General features: G+C 36.9%; 2 protein-coding genes across 11 annotated transcripts in view; one reads left to right on the plus strand and one right to left on the minus strand.

Moving 5' to 3' along the window:
- Positions 1-90: 90 nt before the first annotated feature.
- On the minus strand, positions 91-7,524 carry dkk3a (dickkopf WNT signaling pathway inhibitor 3a). The gene is made up of 7 exons (XM_067458722.1): positions 7,208-7,524; positions 6,402-6,527; positions 6,092-6,172; positions 3,248-3,340; positions 2,288-2,432; positions 907-1,063; positions 91-823 (listed from the first exon to the last, which is right to left on the minus strand). The coding sequence occupies exons 1-7, from the start codon at positions 7,403-7,405 to the stop codon at positions 736-738; spliced, it is 888 nt and encodes a 295-aa protein (XP_067314823.1). The 5' UTR covers positions 7,406-7,524; the 3' UTR covers positions 91-735.
- Positions 7,525-14,598: 7,074 nt separating this feature from the next.
- mical2a (microtubule associated monooxygenase, calponin and LIM domain containing 2a) overlaps positions 14,599-20,163 on the plus strand; it is a 73,907-nt gene continuing 68,342 nt past the window's right edge. For all 10 annotated transcript variants that reach the window (XM_067458852.1, XM_067459116.1, XM_067459031.1 and 7 more), the window contains exon 1: positions 14,599-14,760. The gene's annotated coding sequence lies outside the window, so the exon portion shown is untranslated. The remainder of the gene's footprint in view (positions 14,761-20,163) is intronic.

The raw sequence follows: 20,163 nt of genomic DNA on the forward strand, positions 1-20,163 counted from the left end.
TATAAATTGACCAATAAAAAAGAGATCCATTTTAGTTCAAACCCTCATTGGTTCAGACTAAACAGTATATATGAAAAGATGGAAAAGACATGTTTTTCAAAGTTTTATTTTATGTTTTGTATTTATTGCCTGGGGAAATTACATGAGGTTTTTTGTATGGTTGCTTCAGCTATTACGCTAAACTAAGATGCATGGGATCTCACTCTCTGCCAGACATATTATTGAAGCATTAGTACTGTACAATAATAATAAGTGCTTCCTTCCCATGCTATAGACCCACAGTGGAGCTTCAGCACTTGAGGGCTGTTCACACTGACAATGATTTGATGAACTAGATCTGCTTGATGCCCAAATGTTACTGTGGGTCTGACTGACTGGCCATAGCTTTGAAACTCAGATCACACATCCAATCGGACATAAAGTGCATGAGTCAAAAATGTGTTAATCTCGCCTCACTAGACCACAGTCTCTCTCACCCACACACGCCACTTGCATTACCAGCGGTCTTCTTCTCTCGTTAAATCTGCATTCATCCGGGTGACTTGATGCTTTCAAATCGATATCAGTGTGAACGCTCTTTGATTCAGGCCTTCAGCGAATATCTTCTGCTGCACCTTCACAGCAGCTGCTTGGAGCTCGTAAGTTTGGGTGAGTATGGCGAAGGCGTTTCTACAAAGCTTTGGAGTGATGATAAAGCATTCATGTCTGCATGTCTCCATCTGTCTGGCAGTCTCGCTAGACGATGTAGTCAATCTCAGAGTAGAGGGTGTCGGCGAGGTCCTCCTCGCTGGAGTTCTGGCTCTTCAGGCACAGTGCACCTCGTCTGATAGAGACGGTGAAAAAAAAGTTTTACGACCGATTTCCTATCAGTATTTGCAGAAGGAGGTGGCCTTTAGGGCTTCTTACCCGAGATGTTGGCACTGCAGGACACCAGCACAGGGGCAGTGCTCTTGAGGACCCTCCCCCTCCAAATCCCATGACAGCAGCTCCATCAGGTGATTGGCTGAAATGATGCAGCGCTCACGTTCTATTGGCTTAGAGCTGCACACTGGGAATAGCAAGGCTGAAAATGGAATACAATTAGTGGTGGAAATCTTAGCGAGTCTGTTCACCAAAAAGAACGTACTGATTCGTTCTGGGTGTTACGGTGACAAATGAGCATCTTTTATGTGACATGAGAGAGTCGAGCCTTATTATCCTTCATTAAAATTTGTGCATTACAAATCATCTAGATCTATTGTATTGCTACTTTTTTAATGCGAACAAGACGACTGATTCAGCAATGCTGGGTGTATTCCTTTAGTAGGTTCAACACAATAAAATGCTCTTCATAACCCACACTTGAATACTATTGGTTTGCGGAAAAGCCACCAAAGAGGTCACACTTCAAAATGGCGCTTTAAAGGGGACCGATTATGTCCTTTTCACAAGATGTAATATAAGTCTGATGTCCCCAGAATGTGTAAGTTTTAGCTCAAAATACCACACCGATCATTTATTATAGCTTGTCGAATTTGCCCCTATTTGGGTTTGACCAAAAAACTGTTTTTGTGTGTGTACCTTTAAATGCAAACTAGCTGCTGCTCCCCGCCCCCTTTCCAGAAGAGGGCGGAGCCTTTACAGCTCGTGCTTCGGATACTCCGACAACAACAAAACTCAAGAATCTCAAGCAGCCAAAATGTCTGAAATTGTCAATAGCGTTGTTCAACCTTACATGTTCGAACCGGAGTCAGACACTGACGGAGAGACTCAGGAAGAAGGTACAACTTTTAGAATGCAATTGGACACTTCTGAATGGTTAGTTATGGAGTTAACGTTAATCAACTTGTTGATTTGCATGATCCATCACAAACTGTTGCACAGATGCCCATGTGGGAACTGTAGCAGGATGTTAGTTTCGCCCTATCTTTCAGATGCAGCTTTCGTGCATATCCAGCGTTGAACTGACCCTCGTTTGCGAAGCAGTCCGGCATTAAATGATTTGCACAAGACTTGTCCTAATTTCTTCTGCTCATTTACTCGGCACAAAAATTCATCCTCAGTGGCTCAGATGCCGACTCTTAAATTCATTGGTTCATCCAACAATTGAACATTTGTAATGTTTCGGTGGCGTAGACATTACATCAATAGTTGCTATAGTGAGGATATAATCAGGGCATGATCTTTGCTGATAGGGCAGATCGCCATCAGTCGTGGGTGGGGCTTGCCCTACTGTGATGTCACAGTTAGGGGGCAATCCAACCTAAATATTTAACAGACTTGCTCTTATGATGCTAGATGCTCCTACCTTTATGGAAGGCACAGCAGAACTCGTCCTTACAGTCGTGTTGGTACTGACAGAGGGTTCCCGCGTCTCCCTTTGAGCTGTTGCTTGCACACTGACCCCACACACACAGCTGTCCCGCACAGCATTCCTCATCTTTGGCGCACGTCTGAGGGGGACACAGTACAAGTAACCCTTTCAGTTACTTGTTGGGTTCATGTGACACTTACATTAAGCATATTTTTGAACCAGACAATATTTTTTTTTCGTCACATCAATACTGGTCGACCTGCAGCAATGCATCTCCACATGTCTACTAATGCTAATATAAATAGTAAACAGTGGATTATACCGTAGTAGAACATGCCAATTGTCCGGCTGCAAAATATCTTTCAGTGTATTTTTTTTAAAAACAATTTTATCATTCGTCTTATGTCTGAATGCTAAGAACTACTAGCACAACGTTTCATACATATGGTTAGGTTTGTTCAAAGCTTAGCTGAGCCAGGACAAGGCTTTCTAACAAGCATACACAGTTTGTTTTGGCTGGGTGTTACAATGCATTTCAACTGTATCCTGCAAGAGTAATGCACATCTGTATTCTGCTTAGCTGGCTACCCTACTTCCTGTGCCTCGAGGTGAACTCAATGTGTCCTATTCGGGGCCGGAGAAGCTGCTCATATTTAGCAATCTGCGCACTTTGATGTGAAACCCAAAGGAGAAATGCTCCAGCATATCAGATTCCAGGAGCACTTGCACTGCAATGCAGTTACAATGCAGGCTCAGTTGGATCATATTGTTGAAAAGCCACATTACACGGTACAGTGTTTGTGCAGAAAGCCAAATGGACCAAATGGAAATAACTAGGGACTCGGCTGAACACCTGACATGCACTTAGCACATGAGCATCTTTTAAATTGGATAATACTGGAGGTTAAGCGTACCTTGCCGTGTGCCTGGTCTGTGAAATTTGAAACCACTTACCGCATCAAGCTGTTTGCAGGGCAGACACTTTGAGCTGTGCGTCTCGTAGAGACAGTACCTGCCCTTCTCACAGTCTTCATCAATGACACACTCCTGAGAGACAGAAGAAAAGCATTCAAAACCTTCCAGAAGGAACAGATTTGAGCTTCAAATTTCAAGCACATGGTCCACATAACTAATCAATAGCAGAGTTGTGCTTCAGCAGAGTTAAAGCAACATGCACAGGATTTAGGAGGATGTGAGCTGGTCATATGATATTTGCATCACACACACATTTAGGCTGATTTTGAAGTGTAGGACAAAAGCACTTTATCCCTAAATACTTAATTTCCCTTTTTAAAACCCTGGTTCATACATATTTAACAGAGGAAAAAGTCTTACCTTCCATTATCTTACTGTATTAAATATTAAGTACAACCACAGCAATTATATTTTAATCCATGTCTACACCGTAAAGTTGTAAATAAAACCAAGTAAGCTGGAGAATGCTTTACAAGGGGGAAAAAAATCAGTCTGTCTACTTTATAGTTTAACATTTAATTCAATGTGTTACTTACCCTTTCTTTGTAATTAATTGTGATATTTAGCATTTCTGAGTGAATTTTTTTTCTACACAAATGTTTCTTTTGTGTGTTAGCTTTGAGGCAGTCACTGAATCCTCACTATTTGCAGATCTATGCATATGAAATGTGCCATCCGGAAAAACAGACCAAAAATATTGATGACTCATCCTGCACTACACAGATTTTTGTCCAATCAAATGCTATCTAGAACAAAAGTCCCTCCCTCTTTAATAGGAAAAATACTAATACTATAAATACTTAAAATACTTGATTCATACGTCAGACTATTATTCTCCTTTTTACATAAAGTGTGTCTGTGAAGTTTTCGCTCAGAATACACCACAGGTCATTTATTATTACATGTTTTAAATGCCCAGTTTTGAGTGAAAGGAAAAACTTCCTCTTTTGGTACATATATATTTAAATGCAAATGAGCTGATGCTCCCTGCTAAACTTCTGATATATGGTTTTCGGAGCACACACACACACACATCCGAAGCACGCTCATAGAAAGCTGTATGTCAGACGGCACATCCCGTGAGTATTAAACTAAGTTCTCTTTCATGTCTCATTGCGCTTAAACTGTCAAATACACACACGGTTATGTCAAAAACACACAAAGTTCACTTAAACAGTCGGTTATGACTGTGAATGTGAACTGCAAGTAAAGAAATCACGTGTGTACATTAGATCTGTGTATTAAAATGAAAGCAGCGTAATATACAGTACCTACTGTTAAAATGCTTTAACTCTTTCCCAGCCATTGATGGACATTTCTGTTATTTATGAGAAAATGTTCCGTTATGAGTCCCAATGTTCATAATATCCATCCTAAATAGAATGGGAGATTAGGATATGTGTGTCCTAAAGCATAGTTTGTTGAAAAGAGTATGTCAAAAGCCCCCTGATGGTGTACTATTTCCAGTAGATTAAAGTGTGGATCTGTGAACACTATGAAGGCTAACATTAGAGTAAAAAGTGTTAAAGAAACATGGCAGATCTGCGTGGCCCATGGTGAGACGTTTAGATAAAGGTAATCAAAGTTTAAACTGTTATAAATGATATTATGTTATTTTTATGTAAATATTATATTTGCAATAACAGTGTGCTGTGGACTTTTATAACTATCACCCACGGCTGCAGATGAAACGTGGAGGATTTTTAACTGTGACAAGATGATTGACAGGCCAGTTTACGGTAGCAGGATGCGTGTAACAAAGCGACAGAGATCAACCGTTAAAGACACGATTGTATGACATGATAGTATGTCCCAAAGCTTGCCTACTCTTTTGCTACACACTCCTAGGCATCTCCTTTTTCTTCATAAAAAGGTACATACTTTTAGGGTGTAGTATAAGAAGGCGAATTGGGACGCAGCATGAACCTTGATCAAAACACAGGAGAAGAAAATGCAGAAATAATAATATGTAAAATATTGCAATCCTCAACATTAAAAAACATATAAATCCAAACTGCCTCATGTTACTGAATGAAATGTCGACCGACAGGACCGATAGGACTGTGAAGCTTTAGGGGTGTTGATGGACTCCATTTATTCATATGTTTTGATCATTGTCCTAAATCTGATCTGTGTGTAGTCTTAACTTAATGAAATGTCGACCCAGGACGAGCTACAGTACTGTATTACAGTAGGGGTGTTGATGGACTCCATTTTGTTTTGATCATTGTTCTAATTCTGATCTGGATGTGGTCTTAACTTATTCATAACTTCCGCAGAAAAATAGCGCAGACACTGGACAAAGATGAAACTTTCTAGAGCATGTGTCGGCCACACTATTTGCTATCAAATTAAGTATACCGGTACTTTGCATACAGCAGTGTATGTGTAAAAAACGAAGTATACTTTGGGCTTTAACAGATAATATCCTGGCAGAAAATGTCCAGTCCTTTTTCCTTTGTTCAATGTATTTTTCTCACAGTGCTCTTATACTACCTCTGTCTAAAAGCAGACCTGTAAGGAAATCCACTCTCAATTATTCAGCATTCACTGTCTTTGTCTGAGCTCTCCAGACGCCTTGAATGAGTAGATCTGAAATGTCAAACGGATCCGTAAAGCCTCAGACGAGATCCGTCGATTATCAGCAAAACTGTCACCTCAGATCCAGAACCCTGCCATCTAAAAGACCAGACTCGTCTCAGTCAGACGGGGAATGAAAAGCAGCGGAAGAGTATTCACTAGGAAATGCGTGTAAATAAAAGGCTGTTGGTGGTGGCGAGATAAATGCCATGTTTCCCAGACACATTGAGACAGAATGCTTACGTGATCAAGGCTATTCTCTTTATCTCTGGGCTGTATGGTTGTTAGGTTGTTGTTGGTCTCTTCAGCTGAATTGTCTGTTGTCTGGGAGTAAAAAGAGAGAAGTGCATTTAATACATCGAATTATGGTACATTCAGACACATTTGCTCATTAGCCTATGTGCGATGAAACTGGACAGTGATGCAATGGGAATAGCACTACTCAATTACTTTGAAGTGGTCATAATGCCAAATGATTGGACAGTCATGTCTAGAAAGTGTTGTAACTGCCTTTAAACTGCATTACCGCACCCCACAAAAGCTCTTCACCTACCGTATTGATTCTCTCCGCGATATGAATAGATTGATTCCCAGTTATGATTTCAATACTGCTGTCATTTTGGAGGTTTGACGAGACGTTGTGTGGATGGAGGCTTGATTTTGCTGTCTCATTGTCCACCTGAGAGAGAAAAAAACTCTTATTCCAAAACTGTGCAATAAGTCAAACTGCGCAATTACTTATGAGCTATTTCTACATGAACTGGCTCTATAAAAATATTTTACTGACACTGATGCAAGGATTTTAAAGATTTGCAATGATTTCCATGACTTTTCCAGGCCTCAAAAAAATGTCAACTTTATAAATCATATAATTCATATTTTATTATGAGTTACCCTTACAGTGTTAACTCTTTTAGGTTTCATCAGTTTTTAAAAACATGCTTTTTTGCTTGAATAAAACCAGTTCGTTTAAATGTGACCACATAAAGCCCATACGGACCTGACTATATATTTTCCAGTAAAGCCCTAGACCGATCAATTAACCAATATGAATTACTGATATCCTTTTCAACGAAATCTGTCATCAGTTCTTTAATATCAGGTGGATGATAAATGGCACATTTGGGAGATCTTTGAAGAATAACACCCAAGTGTTCAGATATAGATGAAAATAATCTTGATCATAATGTAATACTAGTCAGTTAATCAATATGTGATCATGTCCATACTACCTAATATGAATTAAGTCAGCTCTGATTTTGAAATGATCAAAACTAAGCCATATTAGTTATGACAGAATTGCACATTATTATCCAAATCAATAGGCTATCTATGTTGTATTTGAGAGCATGCAGAGACCTGATGCACCGCGTCCTCCAGCTTCTGCTGTGTATCCTCCATCAGTTCCTCCACCTCTTTGAACATGTCGCTCAGTGTCGCTTGTCCTTGCGCTACATTTGTCTCCATGTTTGCAATAATGTCCATGTCAGTTTTGGATATTTCGGGGACAATTCCATGGACGATGGCCAGGCACAGGCTGAATCCGAGCAGAAACATGTTGACAGCGCGGATGATGCCTGTACAGTGTGTGTTTGTGTGTGTGTGTGTGAGAGAGAGAGATAAGAGGAGCTCCAGCTGCGCGAGACGAGGAGAGAAGAGGCGGGGCGATGCTATGAGGTGCGCGTACACACAAACACACACACACAATCCTCCCACTGCATCTGGCTGCTCACACACTGCATAATGGTAGGCATTCGCGGGGTTGGCGCGCATTCCACAACTGTGATGCACAATTACACTTTTTAGTTATTTGAATTAATTTTGTATTTATTTACCTGGATATATATTTATGCAAGACATAAGACTTAATATTGTACTTGTTAGGTAACGTAAACAAGAGGTCTAAAAAAGTTTTTTAAAAAGTCAACGTTTTTGACACCCCCCCCCCCCCCCCCCATACTGATGAACATAAAGGTGCTGTATGTAAGTTTATTTTAATCTTTTACTTTACTAAAGCATAAAAATACCGTAATGTTTGCAGATATTTAGGAAACATGCCAAATTCACCATTCAAATCATCATTTTATAGTGTGGCTTTCATCGTCGTGATCATTAACCCAAGTGAACCCAAGAACCCTTTTCTTCTTTGGAAAATTATGAACTATGCATTCAATTACTGTTATAAGTTCACCGAACACCAAAATGTCCACTTTTTAAATTGTAACCCTTTATTCCCTAATTTAGGATTAGGGCCAAATTTGACCCATTGGGCTTTAGGTGTATCATTTCAAAAACAACAAAACACTGTCAATGCGAACTATTTTAAATTTAGGAAAATAATAGTACTCCAGACATTTGAACTAATCCCATCCTGAGATACATTCCTAGAACCTTTACTGAAGTGACGACACATTTCTCATGCTTTTGAACACTGTGTTGATTGGAATGCTCAACAGTATTTTCCAATGTATCAAGGAAAACAAAGCATTGAAAATAAACCAGTGACCTGTCTGTCATGGCATCCTTGTACGACTCAATCTGTTTCACCTTTCTTTCGCCAACTGTACGTTTTTGCGGCACAATTTGGCTTGGTCACACTCCCTGAAAAGATATGCTACTTTATTAGTCTCTGGCCCTCTACTACTGAGGTAACTTAGTAAAATATATTATACAAATTAATTTATTTCAAGGCTTTATCCAACAGGACTGTCACCATTCCCTACTTCAAAGTCACTCAAAGAACCAAAGGGTCATTTTTGACCCGACTTTTTTTTTTTAACTCATACACCCAGAGGGTAATTTTTGGCCCACCATTTTTTGAACTAGCTCAGAGTCGCTAATTTATCCCCTCAAAAAACACGTACTTCTAGGCATTATGCAAGCTAATATTAGATCAACAAAAAATACACAATTTTACCAACCGCTGGTTTGCTGAGAAGACCATTTTGGGTAGGCTTCCAGCTCAGCAAAACAGCATGTGGTCAGCCATCTTGTTACTGCCACTCTGGCACTTGTGAGTTCAATAATCATCCACTAGGTGTCTCTATGCAGTGACCAGAAGTGGCACTCTGGGCTTTTGAAGTTAAATTTGACAATTATTTTTATTTTTTATGTTCATTTTGGGTAGCAGCAATTAACAGCAGCCAAATTTGACCCTGTGGGTTCTCTTAAAGGTGCCCTAGAATGATTTGAAACAATATGTTAAATTGTTCTCTGATATCTACATAGAGGGTATGTGACTTATTTAAGGGCAAAAATTGTCCAGATACAGTTTTACAGGTCCATTTACAACCCTACAAATTGTCCCTAGGATGTAATGCTCTGTTTTTGCCTTATTTGGAAGAGTCATGAATATTAATGTTGAGCTCTGCTCTGATTGGCTTATTTCAGCAACTCACCGCAGTTCAGCTGTTCAGCCAAGCGGCTCGTGAGTCCTGACCGTCCTGACAGAACACAGACCGTTTTCAGATCATCCGCTCGCGAGAAAGAGATTGCATATGAGTAATTTAAATCCCCCAAACAGAGCTTCTCTGTGAAAAGAACACATCCGGTGTTTAACCTAAACATGTCCAATCTGGCAACCATATGCACGCCAGCTCTCTCGCGCGGATGATCTGAAAACACCCATAAACAAGTAAGCTGCATTTTATCAATCTCCATTTGAGATGTTCTGCTTAAACTGTGTCATTCAGTCTACATTTTAGACTTGTCTTTTTTCGTCAATGATATTGCCTGTTTAAATAACGTTAGTCACAATGTAGGCTAACGTTACGCAGTGACTGTGATGTACTCTGAAATACAAGCATGCAAAAACATCATAGGCCTACTTCAGTTCTCAAAAATATAAATATATAACTTATATTTTTACAAAATGAATAGCCTTGTCAAATGACTATCGTTTTAACTTATATGGTGGAAAAGGTGACGTTTGCTAGAAGGATCGAGTGAACGATCTAAGCAAAGTATCTACGGTTGTATTTTGTAATACAAAATAATATTACCCTTTGTCATTCGACACACTATTTAGTTTGATATGTTACTTGGTGTTTCCTATTGTTACTGTACTAGCATCTTGCGTTATCTAGACAATGAAGTCTCTCTAAGAAACTTTCAATTTAATCAGAAATCGTTTGCAGGAATACAGTGTCCCCTTTCTTCAGTTTAAGACGCTAAGTGAAGCTTGCTTGAAATTGGCCAAACAAACGAATGATTTTTAAATGAATTGTTGTGGTATCCGATTATAATAAACCTCAACCAATCTGCTGTGCAGATGCAAATGTTGGGGGCGTACATATAAATGATCCCCAACACTTGCGTCATGGTTGGCCTTATGTTGAGAAGCACTTTTTTCCGTGGTGTTTTTGATTCACAAGATTTACATATGAAGGAGGAGGCAAAGGTGTTTGAGACTCACAGTATGTGATGTCCATGTACTGAACTCTTATTATTTCACTATGGCAAGGTTAATTCAATTTTTCATTCTAGGGCATCTTTAAGACTGAGGAGGAGTGGGCTGGGGAAACAACAATCGACAATATTTTGAATTTGGCCTGCAGTACCTATTTCGACCACTAGCTGTCAATCCGCACCTTTAAAGGCACAATATGTAAGATTTCTTAATTAAAATATCCAAAAAACCACAAGTAAAATGTCATATTTTGTGGACTTGTGTGCGTGCATTATCCCAAATGTTTCCAAGAGTATTTAAATCCAAAGCAATTTTAACCAGCACCTTTTTTTCTTTCTTTTTTCTTGAAGAAACAGCTAACAAACATAACATAACATACACTAGTGCACAACAATGTGATGTGTGGCATTAATTGGTAGCAGGGGATCCTAAAAATCTATTATAATATTTTAAACATGTTAATTACTTATTATATTATTTTTTAACAATTTCAAAGACGATATAAAAGGGTCAAATTCCACTGTAAACACCTTATGACACGGCTCTGTGAAATATTTGATTCTGATTGGTCAATCGTGCATTCCAGCAGTATGTTATTCCCAGATAACCACCAACAATTAATAACACATCGCTCAGCCGGGTACTACGAGTTATCTTGATGGACATTTAATGTACTTCAAAAACCGCTACAACTACTGCTTGCTTAACGAACGTTAGCCAGGACTTTTTAAACATAACTCCGATTGTATTTCGTCTGAAAGAAGAATGTCATATAGCCTACACCTATGATGACTTGAGGGTGAGTAAATCATGGGCTTAGTTTCATTTTTTGGTGAACTAACCCTTTCAGCATTAATTTCAACATATATGTGGTAAAAACGAGTCTTCAGCAATAGATAAAGGCTTAAAGCAGTCTGGAACTCTTTTTCTTCACGAAAGCTTTGCTGAAGAGCTAATGAAATATTTTAACTCAAGAAATATTTCATGTCTAATTTACTTGAGTACATGTAATAATAATGTACATGTAATGATAATGTACATCCAGCCGTTGTTATCTCAGAACCGTGATCACTCTGTCGGGATTTATTCAGCAAAATTTTGCCAGCAATATAAATAAATTAACAATATATTGAAAATCGTTGTTATAATAGTTAATATAAAATAATAATTAATTTTCCACTAAATTAAAGATACAATCTGCCAATCCCTCCAAAAACTTTAATAAAAAAATATATATTAAAGAAAAATAAGAAAAAATAAAAATGTAAGAAAAATAAATGTGTCAACAGCTCTTTCTCACTTTTACAAGAGGAGCATAAATCATTAATATCAAAGTATCTTGAAATTTATGATTTAATATATGCAAAATTTTAAAAACTATTTCTTTAGCTTTATTATTCATACAATATTAAAGCGGCCTTCCATAACTTTTTTTGTGTTCAAGATTTACAAAAATGATATAATGAGAATGTACAACATGAATCCATATTCCAAACCAGGGGTTTTTTTTTGGTCTTGTCCTGAATATTTATGATACACTTATAATAATTGTTTATATTGGGACTATTTCAAGCCAGACTAGTAGGAGCCGCTGCGGAGGAGCACAGTTCTTTCGTGACTCACCAGACATAAACAGAGAGAAGTATCTCCGGCTACAATGTTCTTCCGCAAGATGCATGCAGTTCTGCTTATTAACCGCTAGAGTGCAAAAAGTTACGGACTGCAGCTTTAACCTATGGCTTTAACCAAACTGTCCTCCAAATAATGTTATCAATAAATAAAAATCTTCTAGGTGGTATTTAATTTAATTTAAAACAAATAGTACAAATATTTTTGTTGTTGCATTTTTTATCAATCAATTCAACGTAGTTCCAGGATATGCAAGTGCGTCACATGACATTACCCTCGATTTCAGATTCCTGTGCAATGATTGGATTATTTATTTTTCCTTATAAGTAGCCTACACATATATTTAGACCACTTTTATTATTGATTGCTACTAGGGTGTGAAGAGAGTTTATGAAATAATAATTGCCTACCCGAACTGAATCATATTGATGAACGAATCATTCAGACCCAGATCTGACTCAAAAGAAAAACTGACTCAATTGTTCTCATTAACTTTCATGAACGAATGATTCGTGAACCGAGAACCGATTAAAAAACTGTATTAAATAATTACCCATCGCAATGCAAAAAATCCATTATCATATGAATATCATGGCTATCACTAAATGGGTGGTTGACATATTTGGCTGAAAAAAAGTTTAAAAAAAAAAATCTCAAATGTAAGTCATGGAACTTATTGGGTTATATTAAACCAACTCTTATATTTCCATATATATATATATATATATATATATATATATATATATATATATATATATATATATATATGTGGTCTTGTAGATTTTGTTTGGAATTTTACATGTATTCACTAGTTTACTGTCTTAGTTACAAAAATTGTCACTGACAAGTTGTTGTTGTTGATACTTTATTGATCCTTTACAGGGAATTACATTGTCACGCCAGCTTCAACACACAAAAGAGCACAGCACCACTCTTAAGTCTTTTACGATCTACAGCATAAAAATGAAAAGGAAATTGTATCTAAAAACTGACATAATAAGATAAGAAATGAGCACTAACAAGTGAATCTTTGTTTCAGCAACAAAAACAAAAAATTGTTTAAACCAATGAATTCACTCTGAACGTTTGAACCTCCTCTTTAAGTTTTTCTCTTGATATCTGTAAATAGACAAATTCAATCATGTATACAAGCATTTCAGAAATATCCACTGCAAAAAGATTATCAGATTAATATACTTTATTGCATTTACTTTTGCATTCAAGTGTGATTGAGTGAGTCTGCATAAAAATGGGACAGTATAGGGAAGTAAGGATTCACCAAATGGAGTTGGTCTATCGATATTAAATGTATGAATAATATAGTATCAAAATATGTTAAAATGACGAAATATTCAATAAACTTAAATATTAGCTATAAAATATGTTTCTAAGAGCATTATTTATGTATTTAAATACAGTTCATATCATATAGTGTGACAAAATAATCATATGGTGTTACAAGAAAACCTTGTCACACCTTATGATATTGTGTCACCCCATATGAGGTTTTATGTACTTATGTTGATATTAAGAAATGTGCTTTTATGCTAACATTCTAATGCCATGCTAACTACAATATGACAATATAGTTTGAAAGGTAATATTGACTGAAAAGTAATTTAATTTAGGCATTTTTGCGTAAAATGCGTCACACCAAAAGACAGCGCAAAAGGGAACTGAAGCAGGAGTGCCGGATATACTTGATTTTTTTTTTTTAAATGAAGAGAGAAAACTCACCTTGTAACTTTAAGTGTCCTTCTGAGGTGTTGTTCTTCCTCCTAAAAGAAAAAGGAACCTCCACTCCCCAAAGGTCTCCAAACAATTGCCCATTTAAAAAAAGGAATATGGCGTCACACCATATGATATCCATTTTTGGGACAAAATGTTTTAGTTAAGGGTGGCTTCAAAATATTTTGCCTAAACTTTTAATCAATCAGACATTTGGGTTATCAATATATGATTGAATAAACATAAAATAAAATAATTTTCTTGTTTTTATTCAAAATCTAAATTTGTGAAATCTGCTTGGGACAGTCACGCCATATGAGCTTTTTCTGGTTTGGCTGAAAATTGTGAAAAAATGAAAGATTAATCCTATAAATGCTCTGTATGTCCATATATAACAGCACTTTCTGAACAATATCATAACAGTTTTTGAAATATTTTTTTATAATTTACGTTACTTTGACACATTGGACCAAAAAAAGGTCATGTCATGTCAACCACCCAAATATAGCCTACCAAAACAATCAGCTTCTGGTTTTATCCCTCAGTTTTAACTCCTGAAGGGCACATTGTGTGGTTTATCCACGTGGTGGCGCCATTGTCTAGTTTGTTTTGGTCACATAGTGGTAATCAGCGTTCACGAGACTTCAGTTAATATATCACTTCATCTGAATCATTTCAAATATGTGAAGTGTTCAGTTACAGAGAGATATCAGTGATTTTCTCATTGAGTCCTTTAATGCACGTTGCGCAAGTGCAAAGCATCACTTGTTGCATTACTTTATTATCTGTCATCTAATTTGTGGTTTCATTTAGACCGCATTGTATCATTTCAAACTGAACTTCATTTGGACATTAGGTTCTGTCTCCACTATAAAAATACACACAGCCAATAGGAAACCCTACTTCGCATGCCCTCTAACGTCAGTGAGCCTATATTGTGTGTCTTGTGTTGTGAAAGAGAAGCTCTGATTGCGGATCTGACACACACACACACACACACACACACACACACACACACACACACGCCTCCTCCAGCTACAGTCACCGACACGCGCTCGCGCTTCACTGCCTTCACTTCTGACTGACTGTCAGTCACACGGAATCGCTGTACCTGTGCCTTCAAGCCCATTCGGATTTACAATAAAAAGTAGGTGATTATTCCTTATTTTAAATACTTATGTTTAGTATTTGTAAGCCTGTATTGTGTGGACAGTATTTGTTGTTGAATATCTGTCTTCCGCTGCATCGAATCCTATCTATCCATAATGACAGGTTGTTTCGGTTCATCTTCACCTGCTGAAAGCCATTTAGCCGCTGTTGTAAAACAACAAATATTACGAAACAGTGCCGCCACAACATATCGGAGTCAATAAGTCTGGTTTATATATTGATTAGTTAACTTAGCAAACAAACTATAGCCTAGCTGACAGCTCAGTTATTCTTTCTGAAACGACTGATTGATCGGACATAACGTTAGCCTATGTTTAGTTTAATTCCAGCAAGCTTAAGTAAAATTGTTTAGTGGGGCTTCATGCACTCTAAAAATAATGGGTTGTCAGTCCATTTTGTGTCAAATATGAGCAAACCCAACCGTTGGGTAAAAAAAATATATAAATCAAGCCAACCAACCGTTGGGAATTTCTATATTATGTGACTGACCCAAACAATAGGAAGCCAGTTTCCGCCACAAAAAAAAAAAAAAGAAAAAAAAAGAAAGAAGAAGAAATAAAATAAAAAAAGGCAAAAATTGAGTAATTGCAACTTATCTCAGAATTCTGACTTTTTTCTCTCTCACAATTGCGAGTTTTAAACTCAGAATTCTGAGATAAAAATTTGAAGTCACAATTCTGACTGAGAAATAAAGACTTTGTCACGCAATTGATAACGCAATCCATACAACCAGTAGTAGAAGAATAATCTGCTTCTCTTCTTTTTGGAAAGTCTGTCTGACCAGTTTTTATATGACATTTAGAAATAATGTATTTAATAATCAATCAAATTGTTATTAACTCTTTCCCTGCCAGCGTTTTTTTTAAGTTGCCAGCCACCACCAGAGTTTTAAATAATTGTCATAACAATTTAATGACCCATAGAATATTTTGTTGTACAAATATCTGAACATGCAATATATAAAAAGAAAGAATGGAACCTCTGTTTTTTTTTAAAAAAGAGAAAAAAACTACTTTTTTAGCTTCATGCATTCCTTTTTTTTATCAACACTTGAACATGGTTAAGTTTCATTAAAAAAAGCAACATTTTGAACTAAAAGCTGAGACACTTTCTTGTCAAAGACTACATCCAGATCAGATTCAGAACGATGATTAAACACAGATCGAGTTCATCAGCACCCCCCAAGCTTCATCGTCATGTAGCTCGTCCTGTGTCAACATTTCATTCAGTAACATTAGGTTTTCATATATATGATGTTTAATGTTGATGATCGTGTTTTTACATATGCATAGATTACATATGCTATTGCGTGTTTCTACATCTTCTTCGCCTGTGTTTTAATCAGGAGATTCTGTACTCTTCCAGAAGAAATGTAATAGCACTACCTATCATCTATCAGTGAAAACACATAAACCCAAAAAATTCTGTGTTTGGCAGGGAAGCGTTTTCCACAAATAACTGAAAATCCTGTGTTTGGCGGGGAAAGGGTTAAGGTTGCAGTTATGCTTTTAGTAGGAGCTACATCAAAATTAAAGGTTCTTTATCAGCATCTATGAAGAACCTTCAGCGTAATCCTCGAAACTTTATTTATATAATCTTATATTAGCTGTTCTTCACACTAAGAAAAAATTGGTCTTTTAAGAACTGTTTTCTAAAAAGTTCTTTGGGGAACCAAAATGGTTTATCTCCAGAATCACTGCAAACACATCTTTCTGAACCTATTTATTTTTTAAGTATGTATGTAATTTATAGTACACAGAGCGATTAAAGGGATAGTTCACCCAAAATGTTTCCATATTATGGAAGTTATTGGTTTCCCTTAATTGCTTGCTTACAAACATTCGTCAAAATGTCTTCCTTTGTGTTCTGAAGAAGAAAGACAAAATACAGGTTTGGAGTAAGTGAGTAAATGATGTCAGAGTTTCCATTTTTATAAACAATATTGTTTATAAATTACAACATGCTTTTTGTTGAATGTTAGTGGAATATGTCAGTAGACACTAAACAAAATGTCCACTAAAATTGGGGGTAGTTGCAAAAATAAAATGTGAAGAAAGGAAGGGATTTCTTGCTCTAGCATCATTTGTATGCAGATGTAATTGCAACTCTAATGCAAAGACAAGTACTAGCCAATTAGCCAATAGCCAATGTGTGTATATGAGTATGAAATAAAATAGCAGGGTAGTTAGTTTTGCACCTTTCATTACTTAATAGAATAGCCTTAGCCTAGAAATCTAGACGCACCCTAGCGGCAGCAAATCTAATTTGCCCAGAAGTGTCGTCTAGCAACTCTCAATAGCCTTCTGACCTGTAAACGGCAAACTCTAGTCAGGCCAATCACATCGTGTATAGAGTCGGTGGGCGGGGCCATAATGACGACGGCCGAGTTGCGTTTGCGTGCTTCTAGTAAACACAGAAACTGGCGAACGGCGGTCTTTCGAATCAGCTTTGACCGCGACTCTGGAAGACTTGGAGTTAAGCTTTTCTCTGAGAAAAGAACAAAGAACGGCACTGAAGTCATTCTTAAGAAGGGAAGATGTGTTCGGAGTTTTGCTGACCGGATACGGCGAATGTTTAATCTATCAACAAGCTCTGTTTCACCTTCGTTGCTCTGGTTGGTTGTAGCGCTATCCTATCGCGTGCAGAGGGAGTTTGAAAGACAACCGTTTATCCGCCCCTCTGATTGAGCCGTCAATGGTGAGTTTCCAGACCAAACATCTTGATGTGGGTCTGGCTTGTCAGGCTAGAATAGCCTAGTATCTAGTATGGGATTCAAAAATGCATATTCGTTTTCATTTCTTTTTTCTTTTGGACTTTTAAAACTTTTAAAGATGCCTCTTAAAGGGATGGTTCACCCAAAAAAGAAAATGATGTCATCATTTACACACCCTCGAGTTGTTCCAAACCTGTTTGAGTTTCTTTCTTCTGCTGAACACAAAAAAATATATTTTGAAGAATATGAGCAAACAAACAGTTTACTGACCACATTGACTTCCATAGTATGGAAAAAATATCTTCTTTTGTCTTCAAAAAAATAAAAAAAAAGACACTCAAACAGGTTGGGAACAACTTGAGGGAGTAAATGACATCAGAATCCATTTAATGTTTGATTTAAAATGCAACTGCTCTATCTGAGAGAGAGAGAGAGAGAGAGAGAGAGAGAGAGAGAGAGAGAGAGAGAGAGAGAGAGAGAGAGAGAGAGAGAGAGAGAGAGAGAGAGAGAGAGAGAGAGAGAGAGAGAGAGAGAGAGAGAGAGAGAGATGAATGATCGGTTGTTCTCAGTGTGAGAAAGATAATACTCCCTTTAATGTTTCTTCAAGGAATCAGTGGCTTGTTCAGTAACCTGCACTTGAACTTGTGTTGAAGTTTAGTAGATTTTACGCCACTTGATTTTCACAGTTTTCTTTGTCCAGATCTCAATGAGACTATTAAGAATATAATCCAGACAGTAAATATTGGAAAACTGGACATTCACCCTTTGGATATTCGACACATTTTCACCTTTTGGACTTTAAACGTGCATTGTTTACGCTCAACCGTAAGTTTGCTTTTTGGAGATGACAATCAAGCAAAATATTGACATAACCCATGCAGTCGTCTCAGTAACAAAGAACCATTGAAGAACTTTTAGTTTTAATATTTTAGTATGTATTTTAAGATGTATTTTAACTGTGACACTGTAGTTACAGTTATTAATAAAACAATATGATGAATCATCACAGTGTCTATCATACGAGATTAGCTTTATGATGCACAGATAAATAGACTTCAAGTAAAGTGTTCATGCAGTTTAACTCTGGTAAAGCCCTGTGAGTTTTGTGATTCACTATAGGCAGACAAAACAGTGTCATCTTCCTCTGTGGATGAGCAATAACTTTATTTTACCTCATAAGATGATTCACACTTCTTAATAAAAAAAAGCTGTGATTTTTTTTTGTTTTTGTACCTGATTATCAAAAGTGAAAAAAAAAGAAAAAAAAGTATTCAAGTCACAAAAAATGTACCAGGTTTATGTTTTTACACGCTTACAAACTTAATCAGCATATAAATAGGATTACACACAGCAGTATTACAAACACATTGAAATCACCTGAACGGAGATGACTCACTTGACTCTTATTTTACAGTCTACGTATAGCATTCAACAGACAGTAAGACAGATACATATTCATCACATTTGATTTAAACCACCTTTCTGTCTGGTTGGCTGGAATTTCCTCAATAACGGTCAGTGCAGTTGGCCACTATTGAATCCCTCTGAAGATATCGTCTAGATCAGACTCTGCCAGTTGTGTGTCCTGCACACTATGTACTCTAACACCCTCATTTGTCAGAAGTTAGCCCACGTGTTACTGTTAAATAAGGAATTTTTACTGAGGAGCTTTGCCATGTTGATATAAGCACAAAAATAGTGTGAAAAAAACACTTTTTTGGCAAGACATGAAACCCATTAGGCTGTATGTAAATCTTGATATTCTGTACTTATAAACTGTTTTGGGGAAAGTAACTTAAAAGTAATGTGTTAACTAATAAACGAATTGTGTTACTTAGAAAAGTCAATTTCCTAAGTAGCCATAAGGGCTTGGCTTGCTTTGTTTGTTGGTTTAAAACAAAATTTCTGTTTTTGGCAAATGCAAAGGTGAAATGAATAAGCCTCAGGCTGAAGGAAACGCAAAATCACATTTGTACAGTATCAAGGCCCAAACAAACCTTTCAGCTGTGCTCGCAGAACAATAGAGAAGAAAGTTAAATCAACACTTACATCAATTAAACACTAAAGTGATGTTTATCTAACGTCATTTTTGCTTTTATATATGGTTGAATTGGATCATCGAAGGTCAAAAGACATTGCTTAATAAAGTGAGAATGAGATTAAATACATAAAGTGTATTTGTGTGAACATAATTAATTATTTTGCAAGTGAGATGAGTAAATGGATGGTCACATTTAATCTAGAACTACAATAACCATCATGTTTACATCAACTTTACTCTCGATTTCTCTCAACACGGGGACAGGAGAGCTGTCACCTGATAAATGGGAAAAACAAAAGTAACGTGCGTTACTTATTTTAAAAAGGAACTCATATATTTTGTTGTAAATATGTTTTACTTGTTTTGTTACTTAAAGAAAAGTAATCTGAGCTGTTTTTCAGGTTTTCAGTGCTGTTTTTCAGTTTTCCTCTATGAACATGCGCTAAATTGATGTCAGCCAATCAGAATCAAGCCTTCAACAGCCCTGTAGTATAAAGCTTGAATAATACGGCTTGTTGAGAACTGTGGTATTACTTTTATAAGCAAATCAGTTACAATTTCGAATCCCTAATCTGATCTGACGCATGTCTAGGAACCAGTCAAGAGTCCGTAAGCAATCACCTAGC

Source organism: Pseudorasbora parva, chromosome 1, assembly GCF_024679245.1.
Source record: "Pseudorasbora parva isolate DD20220531a chromosome 1, ASM2467924v1, whole genome shotgun sequence".
Classification (NCBI taxonomy): domain Eukaryota; kingdom Metazoa; phylum Chordata; class Actinopteri; order Cypriniformes; family Gobionidae; genus Pseudorasbora; species Pseudorasbora parva.